This window comes from Ptychodera flava, chromosome 2 (assembly GCF_041260155.1).
Source record: "Ptychodera flava strain L36383 chromosome 2, AS_Pfla_20210202, whole genome shotgun sequence".
NCBI lineage: Eukaryota > Metazoa > Hemichordata > Enteropneusta > Ptychoderidae > Ptychodera > Ptychodera flava.
Genome location: NC_091929.1, coordinates 10,947,462 through 10,973,589, shown reverse-complemented (window position 1 = coordinate 10,973,589; position 26,128 = coordinate 10,947,462). Strand labels below are relative to the sequence as shown.

At 38.0% G+C, this 26,128-nt stretch overlaps 3 protein-coding genes and 1 long non-coding RNA gene across 5 annotated transcripts; 3 read left to right on the top strand and 1 right to left on the bottom strand.

Moving 5' to 3' along the window:
* Nucleotides 1-1,116: 1,116 nt before the first annotated feature.
* Nucleotides 1,117-9,383, bottom strand: LOC139114286 (uncharacterized oxidoreductase ORF334-like). 2 transcript variants are annotated; one of them, XM_070675904.1, is made up of 5 exons: nt 9,286-9,383; nt 4,637-4,940; nt 4,313-4,430; nt 2,954-3,149; nt 1,117-2,412 (listed from the first exon to the last, which is right to left on the bottom strand). In XM_070675904.1, the coding sequence occupies exons 2-5, from the start codon at nt 4,931-4,933 to the stop codon at nt 2,022-2,024; spliced, it is 1,002 nt and encodes a 333-aa protein (XP_070532005.1). In that variant the 5' UTR covers nt 4,934-4,940; nt 9,286-9,383; the 3' UTR covers nt 1,117-2,021. The 2 variants fall into 2 exon arrangements, with proteins under 2 accessions (XP_070532005.1, XP_070531996.1); XM_070675895.1 differs by lacking the exon at nt 9,286-9,383 and adding an exon at nt 8,939-9,258.
* A 2,839-nt stretch (nt 9,384-12,222) lies between these two features.
* Nucleotides 12,223-15,887, top strand: LOC139147179 (uncharacterized). Its single transcript, XR_011555664.1, has 4 exons — nt 12,223-12,579; nt 13,167-13,296; nt 14,069-14,248; nt 15,796-15,887. It is a non-coding gene; the product is annotated as an uncharacterized lncRNA (long non-coding RNA).
* Nucleotides 15,888-16,221: 334 nt separating this feature from the next.
* Nucleotides 16,222-21,421, top strand: LOC139114278 (serine-rich adhesin for platelets-like). The gene is made up of 4 exons (XM_070675883.1): nt 16,222-16,379; nt 16,504-16,662; nt 16,888-17,058; nt 17,313-21,421. Exons 1-4 carry the CDS (start codon nt 16,232-16,234, stop codon nt 21,419-21,421), a joined length of 4,587 nt encoding a protein of 1,528 aa, XP_070531984.1. The 5' UTR covers nt 16,222-16,231.
* Nucleotides 21,422-21,429: 8 nt separating this feature from the next.
* On the top strand, nt 21,430-25,233 carry LOC139148943 (serine-rich adhesin for platelets-like). Its single transcript, XM_070720410.1, has one exon. The coding sequence runs from the start codon at nt 21,430-21,432 to the stop codon at nt 25,231-25,233; it is 3,804 nt and encodes a 1,267-aa protein (XP_070576511.1).
* Nucleotides 25,234-26,128: the final 895 nt, after the last annotated feature.

Here is a 26,128-nt window from a genome sequence, read left to right as displayed (position 1 = left end):
ACTGCGCGAAGCACGATCAATCACTGCTGAAGAAACCATCCTTTGTATTCCTCTTTTGAATTATTGCCTTCAGGAAGGAGATTTCGCTGCTTGAAGTGTAACAAATTAAGGTACAGCAAGAGCTTTGTTCCAACAGCCATTAAGAGACTCAATCTCTGAAGTGTATTTTTTTTCGTGTGTTTTCTGACTTAGTCTGTGTTTTGTTTTGTTTTTGTTTTTTATGTCTGTCAGGTCGTTATTTTTATCCTCTGAGCTGTAAGGTGATTATCCTTTTTAGGACAATAAAGTATAATAATAATAATAATAATTTTTTTCTGGGTGCTACTCGGGGGTGCCACATAGTGAAATCAAATTGCATGGGTTATCTTGAACATTTCGCAGACAGCTTGTGACAATATTCGACACACAGGCACCGCCGTAGTTGACAGCGTTTCACACAGATAGGACTGCGTTTGCAGCACTACACTAAAAGCCCCGTCAACTACGGCGGTTCCTGTAATTCGACATGTCCCAAAAAGTGTCTCGTGTCTACAAGACAGATACGAGCAAGCCAAGTTTATTTATTTCACTTTATTTCGGACTAAAGTTTTGAAGGCACAGAAAAAATTGAAGGGGATACTGGCTGTCACCAAAATAACTTATGTTAAAAGAAAATCACCCCATATATCGGACATGATTTAATAGCTCTGCACGGCAGGGCCGTAAGTTAATACCGGCTGCTTCTTCTTGGACCGGTAGACTTTTGCCACATATGCAAAAATTACAACAATTTCCAATGACGTTTTGAGATCCAAAATACCACTTTCAAGGTACCTTACCATTTTGATAATTTTACATTATCGTCTCGAAGGATATCATGACCGATCATTCAATGGCTTTTGAAAATCGTGGACGGCTTGTCAATTTTCCTGGAGTTTCCAGGTTTCCATTTTATTTTCAAGGACTTCCTGGAGGCTTCGTGACTCTAGAACTTTCAAGGACTTTGTGTTCTGTGACACACAGTTTAACGGCAGGGTGTCGTCGGAACTGCATCTTTGCGACTTTGTATTGTACAATGTATTATATTAAAATTTCATGCACGATATCTAGATGCATCACGACAACACAGCTTCAAAATTTCAATTTACAACGTACATTTAATATGACAAACATGTTTTAACTTTCATCAATCGTCAATGTACTTTGGATATAGTATTGACACTGGTCTTATGGGTCCTATACGACCTTTGATAACTGAGTTCAGACGACCCCATCCCTTTCAGTATTACCATGGTTCATTTTTTCCTTCAATGGCATGACCTTGGAAGTCCAACAACCTTGAAAAAGCAGGAATGTTAAAAGCAGATTTAAAGATCTGTACAAATTTATGTTTCCGAATGATTTCAACGTCAGTAATCACGGGTACTGTTTGACAATTTGCTTGGGTGGAAAGAAATTAAGAAGCACAGCACCTGTCCTACTTTCGTGTACAATGCATAATATTAAAATTACATGTTCCTTATCTGACCTATTTATCTTTGATAATTTTTCCAGTTTCTTGTCATACCCTGATGCTGAGATATACAGTATTCAACATGTCAACTATGTAATCCTGTATGTATAGACTACATTGTTATAGTTGACAAGTGAATTATGATCTGGAAAATAATTTATAATAATGTAAACAGCAACCGTTCATTATATACATGCTGTGTTGAGAAGTTGAATGAGATGGTGTTTAAACATTCTTGGGAAGTGGGAAAAAACTTGCGGTTGACATACAAAGCAAAATTCATGAAAAAAATCATCAAAACTTACAGATACTGGCCTATTTAACTAATCAAACCTGGCAAAAATTGAGAAAGTTTATTTTACGTAAATTCAAAGAGACATTCACAACATTTATTCGCCTACCACATTTATTCACTTCAGAATGTAAAATGCATGTATCTATTGTAATCCTTAAATGAGCAACTAATATTTTTCTTCGAATGAGCTAAATTCGAAAAATTGGGAACCCTATAGTTTTAAACTCATCCGGGTTACAATTTTACAGGAAGCGGTGCTCCATTCTGATTAGCCGATTCATGCATTGCTGCCAAAGTTGCTACAATTTTCCTGCTTAAATCAAGTGGAACTATCGGCACTTTGCCATCCAGAACGGTGTCTTCAAATGCCAAAATTTCAGCCTCAAAGGCGTTTACATTTTTCACGTGGATTTCCTCAGCTTTGTTGCCACTGATTTGCAACTCATAGGAATTTTTTATATCTCCCGTGTCTGGATGAAAACACCGCTCTTTGTTGGATCGTAGCCTGCCTCGGTTTCCAGCAATTTCAAAATGGGAATGGTTGGACGTGACACCACTGCACGATATGCATCCTTGTACTCCATTGGAAAATTGCATCAGAGAATGGAATGTTGCATCCACACCACTACAAAAACGACAAGAACGTGATTGGGTCATATCAATCATGTGACCTAGGTCAGTTTTTACATAAGTAAAACACATTTTGACAAACAATAACAATCAAAATTATAGAAACTGTTTTCTGTACATCAACTAAAAACTTCATCATGCAATGTTTGATAATTATTCTGCTCGCATCATGATGACTACGTTTACTAGTGAATAAAGCCTTGCAATCGCAATTTTCAAAACTCTGCTCTGTATATATATCTCACAGATAGATAGATAGATAGAGATGGATAGATAGATAGAGATAGATAGATAGGTAAATAGATAGGTAATGGATGGGTAGCATGGATGGACGGACGGACGGATAGACTGATTGATGGATGAATAGGTGGACAGATCAATAGATAGATAGATAGATAGATAGATAGATAGATAAATAGATAGATAGACAGACAGACATAGGCAGATAGATAGAAAGACAGATAGATAGATAAATAGATAGAGAGATAGGTAGATAGATCAAGAGAGAGAGAATAAAGAAGGATAATCAATTATACCTTTCGGTTTGTTGTTTGAAGGCAGTAACTGTCTGAGGTGCACATCCCATCAGAGCAATCATGAAACTAACTGGATAACAGCCTAATAACCACAGAGATCCACTCTCCAAATTTGCTTTCAGCATAAGAGCATCAGGAATTTGTCTGACATCCATATCAAAGCTACCAGACATATGTGTGACATCACCAATGCAGCCTGAAACATGATGGCAGCAAAATGCAGATTAGTTTACAGTCATTATATAGTGGCCAGCTCAGCTTTGCTAAACTAACCATTATACATAAATGCCATCATAGACAGTTATGATAATTTATAAATGGATTAAAAATTTGTTTGTTGTTCACTCCACCTTGCATCATATTTTCAACTAATAAAAAGAAAATATTCAACTTTATGATGAGACTATGTAATGTGAAAATGCAATAACACATTTAATCATACAGGAATTTTCTGTCACACAAACTTTCAAAACAAAGTTACAAACTCAAGTTTCGTTCATTTTATCAAAGTATACATTAACGTTCTTTGACCTAATACCTAAATTTCATCATATTCAGTCATATGCGTCTGAAGTGTACTCCCACCCTGAGATTTAAGTTGCCACGATCTGAAAATTTGTCACCCAAAGGAAACTAAGCTCTCATTTTTTGTTCTCTTTGAAATACTCGGTAAATTCTTATCTCTTTCATCATACGTCAAAATGTCAGTATTTCTAAATGTAAACTTTCAGTATTTGAATGCCACAGAAAGACTTGCTGATGATATCAATTCGCAAATAAGGGAGTCAAAATATTTGCGGTATACGTTTCTAAATTTAACTCCGTGAACCTCCTCGATCCCATACGATCTCTAACCTCCATGACCGGCAATGAAACGGCATAATACGTACACATTTGTTCTGTCACATAATGGTTTTTACCATTAGCATCTCCATACCCCGGAAAATTTATTTTGAAGCAGTAAATGTGCCATCGACTGATGGTATCACAGAATGGAAATTACACTGAACAGTTTGCGTCTCGGATGTGAAACACTTAAACTTCTAAAACTTTACCGAATGAAACTTTCAACCTTTCTCTAACCAAATAAACAACAAAGATCAGTGATCACCGTGCTAAAATTGGCGCAAGAGAAACAAATGACCAAACATTTGCCGATATTTGAAATTCAAAATGGCCGCCATCATATCCCATTGTTTGCTCTGGCGGATCTATTCACCCTTTAATCTTTGACTGCTCCTTTGACTATATCTATGTCGATTGGGAGTGCAACGTACAGGCAAGGGAGTTGTAGGGCTACATATTTGGTGCAATTGTATGATAACTAAGATGTGGTAATTTGTATTGTAAACCCTTTACCTGATTGGATTTTGTCTTTTATTGCTTGGAATTGTGGGTGATGTAGGTATACATAAGCTTCAACAATTGTTACATTGTTGTTTTTGGCTACTTTTTGTAGCTTCTCAACGTCAGAAACCTGCAAGATGTGTCAAAGAATATGACAGCAATTAATCTCAAATCAAAAATGCAAATATAGAAGAAAGAGAGACGATTTTCAATTTTTTTTATGATAAAGTTATTCTTATACTAATTACTGATGAAGACTTAGTAATTTTGATAGGATTTACTTTGGTATATGAATTCTTACGGCAGTTGCTGTAAGTTTGTAAAGTTGTTTCCTACCTTAGTAGCGATTGGTTTCTCCACCAAGCAATGTTTTCCATTCTGAGCAGCTCTGATCGCCCACTCTGCATGCATGGAATTGGGCAATGGAATGTACACTGCATTAATTTCTTTATCTAATAACAATTCTTCATAACTTCCATATGCTTTGGGAATATCCCATTCCTTGGCTGCAACTTGAGCTTTTTCCAGACTTCGACTTGCCATGCCGATTAACTTACTCCTAGGACACTTTTTAACTTCTGGAATAAACCTTTTATTTATGCCTGCACAAGACAAGATCCCCCACCTTAACATCTTGGAGCTGGAAAAGAATATATTTATTGAGTATTAATATTATTGTTGTTGTTGTTGTTGATGTTGTGTCACTGTTTTTTTGTTAATATTGCAAAGTATCGGCTCCTAAGCTGCTGATACCTCTTTCCTACTCATTATCCTCCAGGCAATATGTCAAGATCAACACAATACATGCAATATGGAGATGATGCGCAGGCGTACCAAGTCAGCATGTAGCAGATTTGACGTACGACACCTCCAAAGTGAAAGACTTTCACTTTTGCTCAAACTTTCCTAAATTATACTTTCAACCATTGTCTTGCCAAATCAAGAATAAAATGAAGGGGTCACCTCGCAAAGTTTGGTACATGAGAAACAAAGATCCCAACATTTCTCGATATTTGAAATTCAAAATGGCCGCAGTCCTTGTGTTAATTCTATAGGGAAAAAGATAATTTTTGATTTTCGAAAAGCTAAGATGGTGAACTTTTTTATTACTCCAAGAGCTTTAATTTTTTTTTAATTTTTCTAGTCCAAAGATAAGATATACATTTTGCCGATGACCCCTGCACACTAAACTTGAGTCTAAGCAGTTTTGAACTTGACTGTCGAGAAAAGAATCCATCACAAGTTTCCATAGCTAAGTCTCGAAACCATCATCTGTCGCCTTTATCACATAGATCAAACTCTAGCATATATATACCACAGTAGTCATGGGAACGTTAAATATCTTGACCATCAGAAGTGACAGATTTATCGTCTAAAATTGACATATGCCAGACCAACGCAAACATTTGATGATAGGTCCGCATTTCAGTTTATACCCAGTTTTACAATCAAGGGCTTTATATGGACTATGCACTCTGTCAAGTTTATCATATCTCGAACGTTATAAATTTTGATAAACAAACCGTTGAACTTGCAGTTAGTCCACTTGGGTGCATGCTAGAGTCTGCCGCCTAATCTCCCACTGAGCAATGTTCGTGAATTGAACGATGAACACGTGATGCGTGTAAAGTATATGAAGAGTTTGCTGCGGATCCGTAGCCCTACCACTCCCTTTGCTGGTCCCCACTCCCCTAACACAACCAGCAAAGGGAGTGGTAGGGCTACGGATCCGCAGCAAATGAAGAGTGTACGCTGGGAGCGAGTTGCATCGGGTCAAATAATGATGGCATCCTTAGGGAGCGTTCAGTTATTATGGCCGGGGGTGGGCGGCAAAATCCAGGGGGGCGGGGGGTCACCTCAAATTTGAAACTGCAAAGGGGGGGGGGGTCATGTATTTTTCAAACAACTCAGAGGGGGGGGGGGTCACTTAATTTTCATAAGTATCCGTCCTGTCAAAAAGCAGTTTCAGTGTTAAGAAATATTCTGGGAGATAAAAATGATTTAGTGCATGATTTCATTCTCTGAAGTTATTCACCTGTAATCTGAACAAAAGTATAATTATCTGTCACATGAACATCTTGACTTGACAACTCTGAGGCTTGTCTTATTGTAAATCAAGCTCACTGCACTGAGGGCGATGAACAATTCCTATTACTTACATATTAGAGTATAGCAAGTTTTGTCAGGGAAATTACTTAACAGTTACCTGTACTGAGGGTACCATGAAAAGTTAAATAATACTTTTAGGTGAAATCCCAATATCATAATTGTTGTCCACATCTGAACTTTTAAATACCCTATTTGAATCAAGTACATTTGTATCAATTATCAAACACTTATAAAAGCACAAATTAATTTAGTTCAGCATTGTAAAAAAATTATTCTTAGTTTTCTCATAGACTCCAATGTATAGTGAATCAACATTTCGGTGAAATTCCAAATCCAATTTCTTGCACACATATCAACCTTTAACCATCCTAGGCTAACTAAGTACTTTAAAATGAATTATCAAATGTCTATAAATACACAGATTTTGATAGTTTTGTATTGGAAAAAAATTATTCATTTCCTCATAGACTCCCATGTACAGTGAATCTACCGCATTTTGGTATAATTCCAAAATCCAATTTCTGGCGAACACATCCATTTGTTACCACCCTAATCTAATCAAGTACATTGATATCAATAATCGAGAGTACATAAATACATGGGTTTACCTATTTTTGTATTGGAAAAAAATTATTCATACTTTCCTCATAGACTCCCATGTATAGTGGATGAACATTTTCAGTGAAGTTCCATAATCAGATTTCTTTTACACATAATATGCACCTTTAACCATCATTTTCTATCAAGTAAAATTATGTTAATTATTGAACATCTGTATATGCACAAGTATACCAAGTTTTTCATTGAAAAAATTATTCACAATTTTATCATTGACTCCCATGTATAGTGGATGAACATTGTTGGTGAAATTCTAAGGTCAAACTCTTTGTCCACATGCCAGTTGTAACAACCCTATTTCATTTAAGTACATTTATGTAAATTGTCAAATATCTATACATGCACAGATATAGTTTTGCATTGAAAAAGTATTACATAGATTTCTCATACATGTATGAGAAAATATTGTATACCACGTATGGTGAATCAACATTATCAACAGCTGATTTTAATTAAAGCCATATCAAAATTTGTACACACACGCTTGCGCAAAAATATTGCGATCCACCAGTAATTTCTGTCCAACCCCTTTGAGGGGTAATTTCAAATTATAGCAAGTTAGAAGGGAAATCTGAGCATTAACACCTTTTGAGTTTGTAAGGAAGGTCATTTGAAAAAATCTAAGCTCTTTTTTGGGGGGATTTTATTGCTCCATACCCCCAGGTGTTTGTGTGTGCAGCTTTACTCAAGCAATGGGGGGGGGGGGGGGGTCATGAAATTTTTGTCATCTTGAAAGGGGGGGGTTCATCAATTTTTTGGTACAATGGGTAGGGGGGTTCACTTATTTTGACTGATGCGCAGGAAGAATTTGCCGGCCCACCCCCGGCCATAATAACTGAACGCTCCCTTATAGTACACAGTATAATACTGTTTCTTATGACGTCTACCTTACGTTTGAACACGGTCCCTATAGGCCTACCTGTGGTTTGAAACAACAACAGCACAATAGTTATGTTCGTTGAATTTTATTGGTCAACAACAACAACAACAATACGACTGATATAAACATAAACAACAATACAGACAACGACCAGATCAATTTGGCTTACACAAGGATCTGATGAGTTTGTAGTTCAGATTGTACGGGGAAGCCATACGCATCGAGGCATCATCATACAGACGGGAAACTCCTACATGTAAAAAGTGGCCTGTTGAGACGTGATTTATGTATATACTGAAACCTTGTTATGTCACAAATTGTACGCTATGACTACGGAAACGGTAGGCTACCACGTATGTGCACCTAGCTCTTGATATTGTTAGTGTACAGCTAAGCTTCATGTAGACTTTTGTACCGTGATTGACTCCCACAGCACCACATTGCATAAGCAAGACTAACGTAACCCTCAAATGACCGAAGAAATGGTCAAGGCCAGATGTCTGGATCACTCCTTTGACACCGACAAAACCCACAACGATGTAGTTCCACACCACAGGCGTACGGAATGTTTCCTAGATCGTCGTCGGATGGGAAGTGACGGACACTGCATGCACCGTGAGGACCGAAGGCCGAACCTCGGTACTGTATAACAATACAGTACCGAGGTTCGGCCTTCGGCCTCACGGTGCATGCAGTGTCCGTCACTTCCCATCCGACGACGATCTAGGAAACATTCCGTACGCCTGTGTTCCACACTAGCTCAGCGGCATCGGCGCTTATACACAGCCAACACAACAGAAGATGCCGACCCACGGCCCGTGGGCTATATTTGTTGAGGCTATGCCACCGTTGCTGTTGTGGATTGGCGAAAAAGAAGTCGAAGTGATGATCAGCACGAAAGACAGAGACCAGGTTAGAAAACCATCGACACAGCTATGGATACACAGCCAATGCACGCTAAACCCGTCAGTTACTTCTTGACCAAAGCCCAAATATTATTTTAGGCCTATACTGCAACATTGTGTACTTACCGCACTGCGGCCTTGGCTATAGACTGGGCGGTCTTGAAGCAGCTCGTTTTGGGTAAGCTTTGGAAACGCAGCTATCTGTGGCGGTGCATGCGGGTCTTCAAACCGTCAACCCCACAGACCGGTCATCAAAAGGTCAACCGGGCCATCTGTGGTGGGGATGACCTTTGATGACCCGCATAAACACAGGCTACCCTTCCACAGACAGCTGCGTTTCTTCAGATAGTTTTTTTTTTTGCGCTTGTTTGCGCTAGCCCTACGAGTATGGGAGTTGGGAGACGGCGTAGCCAAGCCGGCCACTCTCGCCATACTCTTGGGGCTAGGTTTGAGCTTTAGTTCGAAAGACAAACCTTGGAATGATTGTAGTACGTGTCTTGTGGAGCTGTCAGGCTGCTGCGCTAATCTCGACTTTGTACCGAACGACAATTGACGAACGATGTTGTTATATAATAACACAGGCATAACGAACGATGCTGTTATATAATAACACAGGTATCTTTTTTGCTTGAGTCCTCATTGTACTTAGGGATGGACCATTGCTTCTTGGGAGGGGTGGTCAAAAACAGAAAAAAATTTAAAGCAAACCATTAGGGAAAACCTTCAGACTAGTTTGCAAAATAAATAAAATAAAACCAGAACGCAAAAAATAATAAATCTGAAATTACTGTAAAAAGATTACCAATCATGACTCATTTAAAAAAAAATTCAAATATTTACAATATTACAAAAATATTCACAATCTGATTGAGACCACCCCACCTCCCACAATCTAATGGTCCGTCCCTTACCACCCGCTGACCTCGACTTATCTCAGGCCTTGCGCAGGTACAATACAACGATGCACCTTCTCTTGACCGGTATTGGTCCAATCCTAAATACTCATTTTTATTTATTTATTTATTTCATTATTTCATTATTTATTTATTTATTTATTTATTTATTCATCTATTTATTTATTTATTAATTTACAGGAGATAAAAAGAATGTCAATTTTTTTCCAATGATGTAAATTGCAGATTTTGTTCCCATAATCTTATTTACACTCACACTAGTATTTTTTCAAAAGCAATTAACTTTCGGAATTTAATCTAATTAACCTCTCTCTCTCTCTCTCTCTCTCTCTCTCTCTCTCTCTCTCTCTCTCTCTCTCTCTCTGAAATTCCGAATGATTATGTCGTCACCAGAATTGTATGTTGCTCAGTCGTCATGTCAACACAAACAATATTATTATCTCGAAAATGCTCAAACATTACAAAAACCATTGTAAACCATTGTTTGTTATGCATGTTTTGTTCGGTATTATCTTCTGTCTGTTTCAAATTTACAAATGCAAAATCGCTGGATTTGAAACTGTCAGCTCCATACGACGTTCATAGACGGTATAAAGGAATCGAAAATTTGACTTTAAAGGTACGCCTATACAAAGTCAGCCAATTTCTGTTCTGAGTAACTGACAAAACTCAGATAACGCTCTATCAAATTAACTGGTGAAAGAAGAATGGATGACGTATTCGAAGAAGAAGAACGATGCACTTACTAATTGCTTGCTTTTTCCTGTGCCACGTGACTAAACACAGGGGAAATTTATTCATGACGTCAAATTGAATGTCAGAATATAAAGATGTTATATGAGAGACATCTTCTTTCACAGTCGGATGAACATGCTTTCAGGCCATCAAATTAACAAATGTTGGACACGAATTTAGTATTGCCTAGAATGTATACATCTGCAGGCAAATCTTCAGTCTCTTACACAGGTGCAAAACTATGGAACTCATTGCCGAATTCTTTTAAAAATCAAACATTCAGGTGTAAATTCACAAAACCTCTTACAAGAATATCTTGCGCTGCATTACTGTGCTGAGGTAGCTGATCGAAGTCAAAGGTCAAACGAATTCAAGATGTAGTAATTACCTAGTTTTATGAGTCTCTGTGTACAGTCGCAGTAACCTTTTGCGCTCTCTATAGAAGTTCTTCTATCATTCATTGATCAATAGCAAATAAATAGGTTTTGATAATGCAATGTACATGAGAGTTACTGGGGCTTGGCTCGACCAGCGCATAGCTATATTTCTGGCCCCATATTGTCATTGTACTTTGCAGAATTTGATCGAGTTGTACTGTTACTGTAAGGTTTAAAATATGACAATAGAATGATGATGGTGATGGTGAAATGCTCTGTGAAGTTCAAGAGTAAACGCGTTATGCATTTCAAATTAGGCCCAAAATGTTGGTTTTCACTTTGGGTTAAAATATTATCAGAAAAAGAGCACAATGAAGGACAGGGGACGGGAAGAGAAAATTGGGAGCCACAAAAAGGTGGGTGTTCCAAGGGGGCCTTGACAATTCTGAGGACCATAAGACAGCCACCAACTTTCCACGAAATGCAATCATACCAAGAAATCACTTTGAACAGGGTAGAAAACGATTCTTTTATAAACCAGTTTTCTGAGGTTATCCAATCAAACAGCTGTGTGACTGACGACCTTAAATAACTTGTGCTTTTGAACACTATAATGCTGTTTGTAAAAGTGTTGGAATGAGAAACGAGTCTCAAAACAGGAAGATTAAAACTTTCTTTCAAACAGTCATTGAGGTGAACATTCATTGAGGAAACCACTTTCTTTCATTATCAAGAGTAAAAATCAGGGGTCAAATGGAAAAAAACTTGGATGAGGAGAAAAAAATTCCGTAAAAATTTACTGGTATTTGAAAGTCAAATGGCTCTATGCGTTGTGTTTATTCTATGTGAAAAATATTCTTCAGACTCTACAAAGATGACCAAACCTATTGCTTACTAAAAGAGCTTATAATTTAGTCCATACAGGCAGTAGACCAGAGAATATTGTAAAACTGAGTTAGGAAAAGCTCCCTTGGGGTTGCTCTGTCTTGAATTAATTTTTATCCAATCAGAACTTTACTTCTGTTACAAACAATGTTTATGTTGGGTTCAGGAAACGAGAGATTTCACATTTCTAATTCATTAAACAGGCATTCTATACTTTTCGCCTCATTTGTATTTGATCTACATGTTTTTTTAATTCCGATGATTAATAATAATAAGTAATATCTAGGGACTCGACAGTTTTGTTTTCTTTCAGTCACTGGAAAGTTCAGTCTTTGGAACGCACCTCATCGTTGTAAATTCAAAAATTTACATTAGCGTTGCTACGGAACTTCGATGTAAACTCACTTGGTCTTGTCAAAGGACAATCTTTGTTTATACAAACTTGGCCTAATTATCAAATATTATCGATAACTTCTCAAACAGTAGTTAAGAAGGTGCATATGAATCAAGGGCATGCTCAGTTTATGACGACAGAATCATGCCTAAATATCCATTCTTACATTTCTCATTCGTTCTTTTTTCCCAATGTGCAGTGTATGGTTCACCTTTCGCATATGAATCGAATGCCTTTATCAAAGATCACATCGGCGAGACATTCTCTTACAGCATTTCAAACTGCTATTTACCGTTGGTGTGCTTTCGGGAGTGTATGCATCGCTACCACTCTTGTATGGCAATCAGTTACATCGAATTCTACCGTATATGCTACGTGCACGAAACCCTCGGAGACATCGTATATCGTCCAGGTGCGATGGTAGCACTGAAGGATGACTTTGCAACATTCTTTCAAAATGAGGTATGTATGTATGTGACTATTTTAACCCTTTGAGCGCCAAAGTCAATCTTTCTCGCCTTTATACATTATACCCTAGTCAACTCTTTTCTGATTTTTGCCAAATATTTGATAAAAACTGCAGCTAATGAAATGCTTTGTCCATTTGCTCCCAAATTAAAAAGGTACGAAAAAATTTGTACGCATTGGTAAAATGTTGCACTGAAATTTTGGCGGGAAAAGTTAAAGCACTAAAGGGTAAACATGAACTGTTTCTGGTTATTCTAGCTGTGTATCTCGCTCCACTCATTTAAACCAATAAAATTGATTCAGCAATTACGTCATTGAGCAATGAGAAACAGTTATGTTGAGTAAGGTAGGTTCTTGGATATTTACACATCTGCAAGAACAAAGACACCATGAATTTATGAATACGTGTTAGAAATGGTTATATCACTCTTTGATCAAGTAATTTCATTGATAGAATGGCCGCTTCATCGTATCCCGCTTTCATTTCATAAAGGTCACCTATTCAACATTGATATCGAGTACAAACACATATTTTCGGCACCACAGATTTTCCTGACAAGAATCTGCTACACTGTTTTCAGGACATGGCCATTGGATTATGTGCACATGGACCCTGTAAACATAACGGTTGGTGTATTCCAAGCCCGAATCAGTTTACTTGTGTATGTCGGGCAGAAGAAGGGTTTTATGGAGAAACGTGTGAAACACCAGGTATATCAAACACAGTCATATGTTTGCTTGTTTCCTTCAACATAAAGCCATAGACACATGTGCCGCCAACGAAACTGTTCGCGTGAAAAGGTGTTCGTACGCAGTTTTTCAGCGGGTGGGGAAAAATTGAAAACTAATCAGCGGGCTCGGAGAAAAAGTCAATGTTGACAGTGGAAGGGGAGAAAATTTCGACGCCATTTTACAAGTGGTCAGAGCCACAAACCGTTTACCTTAAAGATGTGCATACTTATGGAAATGAGGTTAAAGGTTGCTTTCTAAAAAGGGCGATAAATTATTTAGGGGGTAGGAGTTACAATGGGGGCTTCGAAACTTAGGGGGAAATGATTGAACTGAATACATTCATCCAATGGGCGACGGGGCGAGGGCAGTGGGGAGCTTGAATGGTTGTTGGGAGAGTGGGGAGAGGACAGACCGTAAATACTGGAGGGCAGTGGGCCCCATAATTCAGTGGGAAGACATATTCTCCGCATTCTCCGAGAGGGCACTTGCGAACAGCTCTACTTTCCCTTCAAATTTTAGGTAATGATAAAAAATACATAAAATCGGTATATCAGCCTTCGAAATATGTATTGTGATGATTTTGTAAAATTGAAGACATTTACAAGTTGGCGGAACCAGTAGACGCCAAGATAAAAACGATAATTTTACTTCACTCTGTAAATGAATCAAGTCCCTGTCACATTTCACAACCTGTAAACAACAGTAAACATAGGATGTCTACATGAGTTTACCATTTCCTCTTCTTCAAAAGTGTCACATGATCTACCCGAGTGGGGAACATGGGCGTCCTGGTCAGATTGTTCTGTAACTTGTGGTGTTGGATACCAGGAAAGATACAGACTTTGTGAAGAATCGTCTTTGGCAGTTGATGATTTACATTGTGGAGGTCGTGGTAAAGACTACAGGAAATGTAAGATAGAAGTATGTCCAAGTAAGCAACAGATTTTTGTTCAGATGCCAAACCCTTTTCTTGCATTTTATTTCGCATCCACGTTCTTAAACGGAGAATCTCATCATGATAGTTCATCTACAATACGCCCCTACCAGATGTGAACTGAATGTGCTCACGTGGTTTACAACAGGTTCCTTACATAGTAGTACGCTTCACAGAACAATCATATATCTGTAAGATCATTATATATAGCAGAATTCATCACCTTTCGCACAGTACTCTCGGAGTTAAATCACTAATTACAAAACTTCATTTAATTTTTAAATGAGCTGTATATTAACTTGACACTGCTCAATTCTTCATGAGACAATTAGATATCTAGCAGACCAACATCTGTAGCACGTTTCATCAAATTTGATGCCTTCATTTCAGGGTTAGATCACTAATTGCAAAGTTCATAAAATATGCAAATTAACCCCAATTAACAGCACACTACTAAATACTTCTCAACACAGTCAGATATTTGTCGGATCAGTAACTGCAGCAGATTTCATCAAAGTTGGTGGAGTCATCTCGAAGTTATATGACTTATTACAAAACTTCATAAAATATGCAAATCGGCTATATATTAACACTGCCCAATGCTTCTCAGTTCAGCTAGATATCTATCAGATCAATATTTGTATTGGGTATCATCAAATTTTGTGAAGGAATTTCGGAGTTATATCACTAATAGCAAAAGTTCATTAAATATGCAAATGAGCAAAAAAATTGATATTACACTCACAGTATCATCATAATGTTCTGAGATTGTCATCTGTCAAAAGTTTCATGTAATTTTTTGCAGTATTTCTCGATATATGTCGACACTGCCATTACCGTCTCTATAGGAAACCATTATAAGAAAAAAATGATATTGCATAACTTCATTAATATGCAAGCCACATTAACCAAAATCTGACTTGAATACATTTAGGCGTTTTTGAGTTATCGTGTAAACAGACAGACAGAGAGACAGACAGACAGACAGAGAGACAGACACACACTCACACACACACACACACACGCGGACAGACAGACAGCCATCGCTACGACATTAGCGCAAGTGTGTGAACACGTGAGCTAAAAATTGATGAGATACACTAGAAGTATTAAATCAATACAATGTAGGTCGCAACGATCCTATACCAAATGTGACCACTTTTAATTTTATGTTTCACAGCACAAATCCAGCTATACGATGGTTGAAAAGAAAAGGAAGCATTACATCTGAAATGTGAAACTTTTTACACCAACTGAAAGGAATGGTAGATAGGAAAATCTTGACCAATTTTGTGAAATATCAATCTTCAAAAACATTAAATTTACAACAGTTCATGGTTGCTAATTCACTTTTATAGTGAGAGGAAACTCCATAATTTGAAATAAATATAGTTTACGATGTGAATAGTATTCTAGCTTATAAATTGATGCAAATGCCAAAATAGGTATATCTATTTGATTGGCGGTAAGTTTGAATTATGGGCTTCCGATATAAAATCAAGTGTTTCAGTATATACATGCTTGTACACTTTGTACATTTTCAGCTTGGTCACGCTGGGACGAGCAGTCTTCCCTGCGACCTCCCACCGTTTTAACATCACAGATCGGACGATGCAGGCACGGAAGAACGCTAAGCTGCAAAGGTAACGTGGAATAATCATTAATCATTTGATTACAACTAACTGCACGGAATAGCATTTAGAGTTGCGCATATTAACGACTAATACCGGGTGGCGTGTTCTGAAATTTAAGCAATTTTTTATAATAGACAAGTATTCGAAATCACTAACTGTAGGTGACACAACACTGAATACTTTGGCTGCTATAATGCACATGACATATTCTAGTGAGAGTTGGTACTTCATACCATAAATAATCTTCAAAGATACTGTTTGTAAGAATTTGTATGCATGGTATGGTTTGAAAACACCTCGTACCATCTTTTCAATGAATTTATTTTCGACAGTTCTACGTGTTCGAATGTCGGGATCGAGGAAGGTGGCTGAAGGTTTCATTGAAATTTTCAGAGAGAAAAATGGACGCTGGGGTGTAATTAACAATCAGACATGGGACATAAATGCTGCTAACATGTCCTGTCGTCAACTTGGATTTGTTGGGGCTGTTACAGGTACGTAACTAAATATGCTTGTGCATACCATTTTGTTCTCAAGAATATGTTCTATTAGTATAACATGCAAAGGCAGTAAGATATGCAAATTTCAACAAAGCTTTTTTAAAAATTTGACCGACAGCCTTTGGTGAATACAGAGCTTATGACGTGTTGATGCCTGTTTTCGGTGACGTAACCTGCAATGGTGATGAGATGTCTCTTCTGTCGTGCCAAATATCTGAGTGGGGAAAGTTATCTGTATTAACACCCAATGAGATCGCAAGTGCAACTTGCATCGTAGGTGAGCAATATTCTAACGATAGAATGAAATGCTTTTATTCAAACTTTGTTTTGGTGCAACTGGTGCAGCTTTCTTCTTACATCGTATTTTTCCTAATTATAGTAAAGACACAGTTATGTACGATGGCGCCATCTCTCTCTCTCTCTCTCTCTCTCTCTCTCTCTCTCTCTCTCTCTCTCTCTCATATTTATGTCACATATCACTTTTTGTATGTGTCATACGTAGATGGTGGCTGGGGCAAATGGTCTGGTTGGAGTGCCTGTTCAAAGTCATGTGGCTGGGGAGTTCGTTCAAGGCATCGGCATTGTAACAACCCTGTACCAAGTAATGGCGGGGAAAGTTGTAATGATGATGCTAGAGAAGAAATTAAACCCTGTGGAAAAGCAGCGGCGTCGTGTAAGTGCAATATAAACATGTCAGTTATTAAAAGTTGAGTATATTCAAGGAGAACAAGGATGCACTATACGATTGATGGCTAACAGTTGGGGACTGTCAGCATGCAGAATGGCATGTCCAATAGCTTTATGCTCTTGCACAAGGAACTTTTCGTTTTATTCGCCCTCCTGCCCTCAAAAGCAACTGATACCTTAGCATACAAATTTGCTTCCACCTGCTTAATTGATTAATTAATTAATTAATTACTTTTACAGACAAAAGAAATGCAAGTACTGGCATTGAGAGTCATTCTAGCATTTTACCTTCGGATAGCCAAAAGGGTATAGCCACAATGGAGACGGTAGGCATAGAACAATCAAGACCAAGAGGAGATACCACTGAACACAATTTCGAACGACACAATAGTGAAACGTTTAAAAGTACATCATTATCATCAACATCGTCGTCGTCCTCTAAAGTGCAAGGCCATGGAATTTCATCCTCAGATTTAAGAGTAATCACGAAAAGTGCATCTGAAATTAACACCAACGATATTTTAATTTCACGGACAAGAAATAAGGTACAGGAAACAGAAATGACCCCTGAAATTCCATTAACAAACTCTGCTGTCGAAATGTCTACTAATGACGGTTATGTGGCATCAAGTAAGAGAACACTGTCATCAGTTGGTGCTTTATTGACAGAATGGGGTGTTGGAACAGCTCAAACTCCTTTGGGAGAATCCTTTGGAAGACACACAAATGAGTCTAGTTCATTTCCATCCAATCAACTATTCTCGGGAAGTCATACCAGAGGCAAGTCATTTGTTCCTATTGCTATCACAGAAAACGCAGATCCAAATTCGGTCGTTGAGACTGTACCAGATAATGAATCCACAAACACTCAGGAAGATGGTTCCACAAGAGTGTCTCTGGGTGCTACTATGGAGTTAGCAACACCGATAGATGATCATGCCAATTTTGAAGCAGAAAAAGAGAGTACAGCTAAGCTTAGAACCATCACATATTTGGATTTTAGTCAACATGCACCAGGAACCTGGTCAACGAGTGATTTTACAACTCAAAAGCTTAAGCCTTTGACTTACACACCAGAAAACGAAAATGCAGCTAGAGCTGAAACCATGCAGTCAACTGAACTTGGAACAACTAAATTATATTCAGAGTCATCTGTCACAATTGCACCAGCAACTGGAATTGAAGAAGCAACAACTGAAGTCAGAACGGTGGCTCAGAGTGCCAATTCTCGTAAAACATGGATAATAGAAGCTAGTCACATCACACCTCCTTCAGCCATAACAACCCAAACTACAGAGAAATCCACTTCTTTTGTTACTGCCACAAAGGAAATATCACCTACTACAGAAAATCCGATCACACCTGATTCAGAATATAGAACAGGGTTACCATTCATAACCACCAGAATGACTGTGAGTGCGAGGCCATCAACTCTCTCAGAGGAAAGCACTAGTCTTAACACACAAGAACAAAATACAAATAAGAATGAAATCACTTCATATTTATTAGTATCTCCACAAAACACAAAACACACAACTATATCCCCAAATGAGGCATCACCTGATTCCCCGAAAACCGAATTCGGCAAAACACCTATTTGTGAACAGGCAAGTAAGTTGATATCAAAAAGTCAACCATCAAATATTGTTACTGGACGAACTTCTACATATGAAACTCATTTTAACTCAAGAAAGGAGAGTTCATCGGCCGTAGTTTTGTCATCAGAAGAAGTTAAAATTTTTACAGCTCCAGCAACGATAAATAACTTCATGGCGACATCTCAGCAAAAAGCAAGAAAACTGTCAAGTCAATTCAAATCGCCTCGACAGTCAAAAGCAATTGAATTTTCAGAGAAAGGAATAGATGCTACATATACGACGGAGTGGAAAGTTGTGGATACTGGTGGTGAGAGCGACTCAGAAACCGAGTTGACGAGGCGTCGAGAAGAAGTTACAAAAATAGAGACTGCCAATACTGACCTGCTTTCTATAAGGATGGAAATCACTGCTTTCCCATTTGAGGAAGTCGAAAACATGTCAACAAATAAAAAGACAACTGGACCACCAACAAATGCAATGCCCTCCCCAGAAATAATGACTTCAACTACAGCTGATGCAACACAAACAACAAAATTGCAAATGCCCAAAAGTCATCCAACGACTGCCTTTCAGAAACCTGCTACACACGATACAACAGAAGACAACTTGCCATCAAAAGAAGTAAGGGGATCAGAAACTCAAACTAACACATTTGTTCCTTCGGACGAATTCTCTGACACAGAAACTGAAGATTCCAGCCAGTTCAAAACGATAAAATCATCCACTGAATCTGAAACTACAGCTCAAGTTCCTGCTACTGAAAAAATGAATGCAAATACAGGAATCAAAAGTTCAACAAACACAATATCTACAATGAAGCCTGGAGATATTGCAACAGAGACAGTAAGCAATGACATTTCAAAACGAACAGCATCTGAAAAGGAGGAAAATGGTAAAACGTTGTTTGAAATCATTACAAATTTACCTAGCAGAACATTGTCTTTTGGTCAAATGAATAATGGCATACCCACATCTACAGTAGGTTCCAATGGCATTGAAAATTCCCCCTTCAGTAATATCGCACCAATAGCTGTAACACAAAAAGTTACCACAACTCAGGCATCAACGGTATCTGGGTCAGCGAAGTCTGTTGAAACAGAGATGACTGAGTTGAGTAAAATTTCATCCATTTACAAGACCACTGGAGTTGGTACTAGTGTAGAGTCAAGTGCTCATATTAATACAGCTGAGTCAAATGTTGCAATTACAAGCATTCAGAGTGACTTAATGTCAAAAACCATAACTCTTCCAAAACATATCGACACTGTAAAAATACAGCTATCAACATCAAGAAGGGACCTTTCTTCATATAATGCAAATGAACAAAGTACAAAAATGGTTGAATCCTATGTATCCTCTTCATTGTTTACATCGCAAGAGCAGGAAATGTTATCTACAAGTCAATTGCCGACAGCTCAACATACATCGGGGATTAACATCCGAGACGTTTTAGGCACAACATCAGTTAAAAATATGGCACTTGCTTCTGAAGAGCAATCCGACACAGTATCAACAAACTCGGTTGTAGAAAGCTCTACATACAAAGACGGATTTACATTCATAGAAGAGCAAGTAACGATGGGGATAATGTCATCATCAGCGCTACATGAAGATACTGATCTGACAGCAACAGATCATGGAACAGAAATTACAGAGTCCAATCGATTTACAGATGCTCAATCACCCACAGAAACTAAAAATATGGAGAAATCGTCTGCAAACAAATCTCATCAAACGAAATCACCATTGATTACAGACTCTTTACTTTCATCAGTCCTCAAGTCTATGAACGCGAATGATGCTGCTTCTACGTACAGTATTAGAATGGACATTTCAACCACTACCAGGAAGAGCTCAGAAATTGATACAGAAAAACAAAATACCTCAGTCTCAGCTGAAACCACTTCAATGGCATCATCATCATCATCATCATCATCATCATCATCATCATCATCATCGTTATCATCATTATCATCAATAAAATACGAACAAAACACTGCTCAAAGAAGTCAAATATTTACTCAAATGGCTACGTATGAAAACGCCAACCACCAACAAATTCAAAGTTCACATTCAGCTGAAGTTCTGCATATGGAAGGATCAAAAAGCAGATCAACATTAGAAGTAGAAACTACCATAGACGAAAATGAGATGACATCTACCGAACAGAAAACAACAAAAGCTATTACTTCATCATCAAGTGTTGAAGGTGTAACTAAGCAATCTTCAATTATTGATATCACCACTGCATCGTTTGGAACAGAAACAATAGATTCGAGTAGACTCATGTCTATCCAAGAATCCACAGGAATTACTGTAAATATCATAAAGGATACGCCTGATTTTATTGCTAGTTCAGGGGGGAAAATTGCAAGTAAAGCTGTTGAGAGTATACCAGAAGGACATCCGACAAATCCAATAGATGTTACTGCCCTGGAAACTGGCAGCAAAGAGCCGTCCCAAATATCTGAGTTAAATAATGGATATGAAACTGAAAGGCTTGGAACTGAAACTCTTGAAATCAACTCACCTACGACGCAATCAGCTCAACATGGAACTTCAAGTGTAGTGGCTAAAATGCTGTCATCTGGACATGATTTGACAACATTTGTTGTAAACCAATATACAAATGAAGATAATTTGATATCAACCAAACCACGAACATCAGAAGATGAAACTGTTGTTTCATCTGCAGAAGTGGAAGTTGTATCAATTCCTGCATCTGACACAGAGAAAAGAATAATTTACTAACAACGCACATGTTACCCACCACTGATATGCCACCCACAGATCGACTATCAATATCAAGTAAAGATACTTTAAAATATGAAAATGAGCTGATATCAAGCAAAAAGCAGATGACGGCAGTTACTTTACCAGCAACAGATAGTGGAGTTGCAAAAACATATGGTGTAGTTGCTGTCCCGACTGCTACAACTCTTGAAACCGAGATAACAGAGTCAAATGAGTTGACATTCATCCATGCATTCACAGGAATTCCGGAGAAACCAGCATTTGGTGGCATTTTAACCACAGAGGAAGAATCTGATGGTATCAGTACTAAGAAAACATCAGAGAAAGAGGCAACATCGAATCTAAGAGATTATTCTGCCATAGACAATGCCAGCGCAGAGCTGTCAACAAAATCAAGAGAAACGTCTACCGCTCATGTTACAGAAGGACACAACGCAATAACTCTTGGAGAAAAAAAGATGTTTTCATCACATTATACGCAAGAAGACACAAAAACTTTGGTGAAAGGAGAGAATACTCCTGAGATAAGTACATCCACAGTGAACACAAATGACAATACTTTGTCAATGACGACAAACATTGTGCAAAAGTCGGAAAATGCTTTATCTCCAAGCAATATATCGCTATCAACTCCAAGGACGTCTATGTATGGGAATGTTTTGAAGTCAAATGAACCTGTTTTATCATCAATGGCAGGAGAAGTGACAGCAAATCGGGCTCTTCAAGGAACATCTCGCAGAACAGAGATGAAGGAATTAACATCTTCCAAGACTTTTGAAGATATTCATTCTTCAGAGACTGTATATGTTGGCATTATTAGCACAGACATCGAAGGTAGAGTTATTGAGGGAACACCAGTCATGAAGACGAGGTCAACAACAAGCCTAGAAACTCTGTCAACAACAAACCTGGAAACCCTTACCCCTTCAAAGATTTTTGGCACTGTGTCACATCGAAGAGAGTCTAAAAGTGCAGGCCCATATGAGCAGCACGATTTGTCAGCTGGTCAAGCTACTAATGACGCTCTTACATTCAAGATTGGTTTCAAGGAAAGTGGAACGTCAAGTTCTATGGCTGAAATGCTGTTATCTGAAAGTGATTTAAGAACATCTGATGTAGAAAAAATAACAAATTCAGGTGATTTGATACCAACCCAAACAAAAACAACAGAAGATGTAGTAGTTGTTTCATCATCAACAGCCGTAAAATATATGACAATTCCTGTATCTTACATAGAGCAAAGAAAAACGTCAGTAACAAATCATATGGTACCAACGGCTGATATGTCATCCTCAGATCGATCATCTACATCAGATAAAGAGACTTTAAAGTATGAGAATGATTTGACATCAAGCAAAAAGCAGATGGCTACAGATACTTTCTCATTAACCGATGGCGGAGTTGCAAACACATGTAGTTCAGTTGCTATTCCAACGTCTGCTGAACCTTTTGAAACAGAAATAACAGAGTCAAATGAGTTGACATCCATCCCTGCATTCACAGGAATTTTGAAGAAACCATCATTTGGCGGTATTTTGACCACAAACGAAGGATTTCAAGGTACAAACACTGAGAAAACTCAAGAGAGAGAGGCAATATCGAATCTAAGAGATTATTCTGCCATAGACAATGCCAGCGCTGATCTGTCAACACAATTAAGGGAATTTACTACAGCTAATGTAACAGAAGGACACAATGCAATAACTTTTAGAGAAAAAAAGATGTCTTCATCATATCATATGCAAGAAGATACAAAAACTTTTGTCACAAGAGATATAACTCCTGAGACAAGTACATCCACAGTCAACACAAATGACAATACTTTGTCAATGACGACAAACATTGTGCAAATGTCGGAAGAGGTTATATCTCCAAATCGTAAAGCAATATTAACTACAGGGACGTCTATGTATGCGAGTGTTTTGAGATCAAATGTACCTGTTTTATCGTCGACAGCAGAAGAATTGCCGACAAATCGGGGAACAAAGGTGGCCGTTCATGGAACGTCTCTGAGAACAGAGATGAAAGAGTTAAAGTCTTCCCAGACTTTTGAAAATATTTATTCTTCAGAGACTGCATATGTTGGCATTACCAGTACAAACAGCGAAGGTGGAGTTATTGGGAATACACCAGTCATGAAGACGAGGAGGTCAACAACAAGCCTAGAAACTCTGTCAACAACAAACCTGGAAACCCTTACCCCTTCAAAGATTTTTGGCACCGTGTCACATCGAAGAGAGTCTAAAAGTGCAGGCCCATATGAGCAGCACAATTTGTCAACTTTTCAAGCTACTAATGACGCTCGTACATCCAAGATTAGTTTCCAGGAAAGTGAAACGTCAAGTTCTGTGACTGAAATGCTGTTATCTGAAAGTGATTTAAGAACATCTGATGCAGAACAAATAACAAATTCAGGTGATTTGATACCAACAAAACCACAAACAACAGAAGATGTTGCAGTTGTTTCATCACCAACAGCAGTAAAATTTGTAACAATTCCTGTTTCTGACACAAGGCAAAGAAACACTTCAGTAACAAATCATATGGTACCAACCGTCGATATGTCATCCACAGATCGATCATCTACATCAGACAAAGAGACTTTAAAGTATGAGAATGATTTGACATCAAGCAAAAAGCAGATGACTGCAGTTACTTTATCATCAACACATGTTGGATTTGCAAACACACATAGTTCAGTTGCAGTTCCAACTGCTAAACCCTTTGAAACAGAAATAACAGAGTCAAATGAGTCGACATTCATCCCTGCATTTACAGGAATTTCGGAGAAACCAACATTTGGTGTTAGTTTAACCACAAAGGAAGAATTTCAAAGTACGAGTACTGAGAAAACACCAGAAAGAGGGAAAACATCGAATCTAAGAGATTATTCTTTTGGCACAGGGTCACATCATGCAATAACTCTTGGAGAAAACAAGATGTCTTCATTATATTTTGAAGACACAAAATCTCTGTTGACAAGAGATAACATTCCTGATATAAGTACATCCTCAATGAACATAAATAGAAATGTTTTGTCAATGACAAATGACATTGTGCTAACGTCCGAAGTAGTTTTATCCCCAAGCCATATAACAATATCAGCGCCAGGGACGTCTAAGCAGGCATACGTTTTGAAATCAACAAAAGGTGTTTCATCATCAACGGCAATAAAAGCTCCTGCAACTCAGGCAACAAAGCTGACCTTTCCTGGAACATCTCCGACATCAGAGATGAAAGAGTTTAGAGATTCCAAGACTTTTGAAGATATTTATTCTTCAGAGACAACATCTGATGGTATTACCAGCACAGGCAGTCTTATCGAAGATACATCCATTGAGAATACACCATTCATGAAGACGAGGAGGTCAACAACAAGCCTAGAAATTCTTTCCACAATAAACCTGAAAACTCTTACCTCAGAAAAGACGTTTGACACAGAGTCACACTATGCAATAACTCTTGGAGAAAACAAGTTATCTTCATTATATTATATGCAAGAAGACACAAAATCTTTGTTGACAAGCGATAACAATCCTGATGTGAGAAAATCTAAAATGAGCACAAATGGAAATGTATTGCTAATGACAAATATTGTGCAAGCATCTGAAGTAGTTTTATCTCCAAGCCATATAACATTATCAACTCCAGGGACATCTATGCAGGCAAGCGTTTTGAAATCAACAAAAGGTGTCAGTTTCATCATCAATAGCAATAGAAACTCCTGCAACTCCGCCAAAAAAGCTGACTTTTCCTGGAACATCTCTGAGAACAAAGATGAAAGAGTTAAAATCTTCCCAGACTTTTGAAGATATTTTTTCTTCAGAGACAACATCTGGTGGCATTACAAGCACACACAATCTTATCGAAGGTACATATTTTGAGTATACACCAGTCATGAAGACGAGGAGGTCAACAACAAGCCTAAAAACTCTGTCCACAACAAACCAAGAAACTCTTACCTCAGCAAAGACTTTTGGCACAAAGTCTCACTATGCAATAACTCTAGGAGAAAACAAGGTGTCTTCATTATATGACACGCAAGAAGACACACAATCTTTGTTGAGAAGAGATGACACTCCTGATATAAGTATATCCATAATGAACACAAATGGAAATGTTTTGTCAATGATAAAAGACAATGTGCAAACGCCTGAAATAGTTTTCTCTCCAAGCCATATAACAATATTAACTTCAGGGACGTCTATGCAGGCAAACGTGTTGAAATCAACAAAAGGTGTTCCACCATCAACAGCAATAGAAAATCCTGCAACTCAGGCAGCAAAGCTGACTTTTCCTGGAACATCCCTGAGAACAGAGATGAAAGAGTTAAGGTCCTCCCAGACTTTTGAAGATATTTATTCTTCAGAGACAACAACTGGTGGCATTACCAGAACACACAATCTTATTGAAGGTACATCTATTGAGAATACACCAGTCATGAAGACAAGGAGGTCAACAGAAAGCCTAGAAAGTCTTTTCACAACAAACCTGGAAACTCTTACCTCAGCAAAGACTTTTGGCACTGACTCACGTCATGCAATAACTCAAGGAGGAAAGAAGATGTCTTCACAATATCATACGCAAGAAGACCCAAAGTCTTTGTTGACAAGAGATAACATTCCTGATGAAAGTACATCCACAATAACACAAATGGAAATGTTTTGTCAATGAAAAATGACATTCTGCAAACGTCTGAAGTGG

What these genes read in the sequence shown, in the direction of transcription:
- LOC139114286 (XM_070675904.1), bottom strand. Translation starts at nt 4,933, where the DNA reads ATGTTAAGGTGGGGGATCTTGTCTTGTGCAGGCATAAATAAAAGGTTT. An exon ending in AGAAACCAATCGCTACTAAG is followed by an intron (nt 4,431 to 4,636) that starts GTAGGAAACAAC and finishes CACATCTTGCAG; the next exon opens with GTTTCTGACGTTGAGAAGCT. An exon ending in AAAAGACAAAATCCAATCAG is followed by an intron (nt 3,150 to 4,312) that starts GTAAAGGGTTTA and finishes ATCATGTTTCAG; the next exon opens with GCTGCATTGGTGATGTCACA.
- LOC139114278 (XM_070675883.1), top strand. Translation starts at nt 16,232, where the DNA reads ATGTCGGGATCGAGGAAGGTGGCTGAAGGTTTCATTGAAATTTTCAGA. An exon ending in ATTTGTTGGGGCTGTTACAG is followed by an intron (nt 16,380 to 16,503) that starts GTACGTAACTAA and finishes TTTGACCGACAG; the next exon opens with CCTTTGGTGAATACAGAGCT. An exon ending in AAGTGCAACTTGCATCGTAG is followed by an intron (nt 16,663 to 16,887) that starts GTGAGCAATATT and finishes TGTCATACGTAG; the next exon opens with ATGGTGGCTGGGGCAAATGG.
- LOC139148943 (XM_070720410.1), top strand. Translation starts at nt 21,430, where the DNA reads ATGTTACCCACCACTGATATGCCACCCACAGATCGACTATCAATATCA.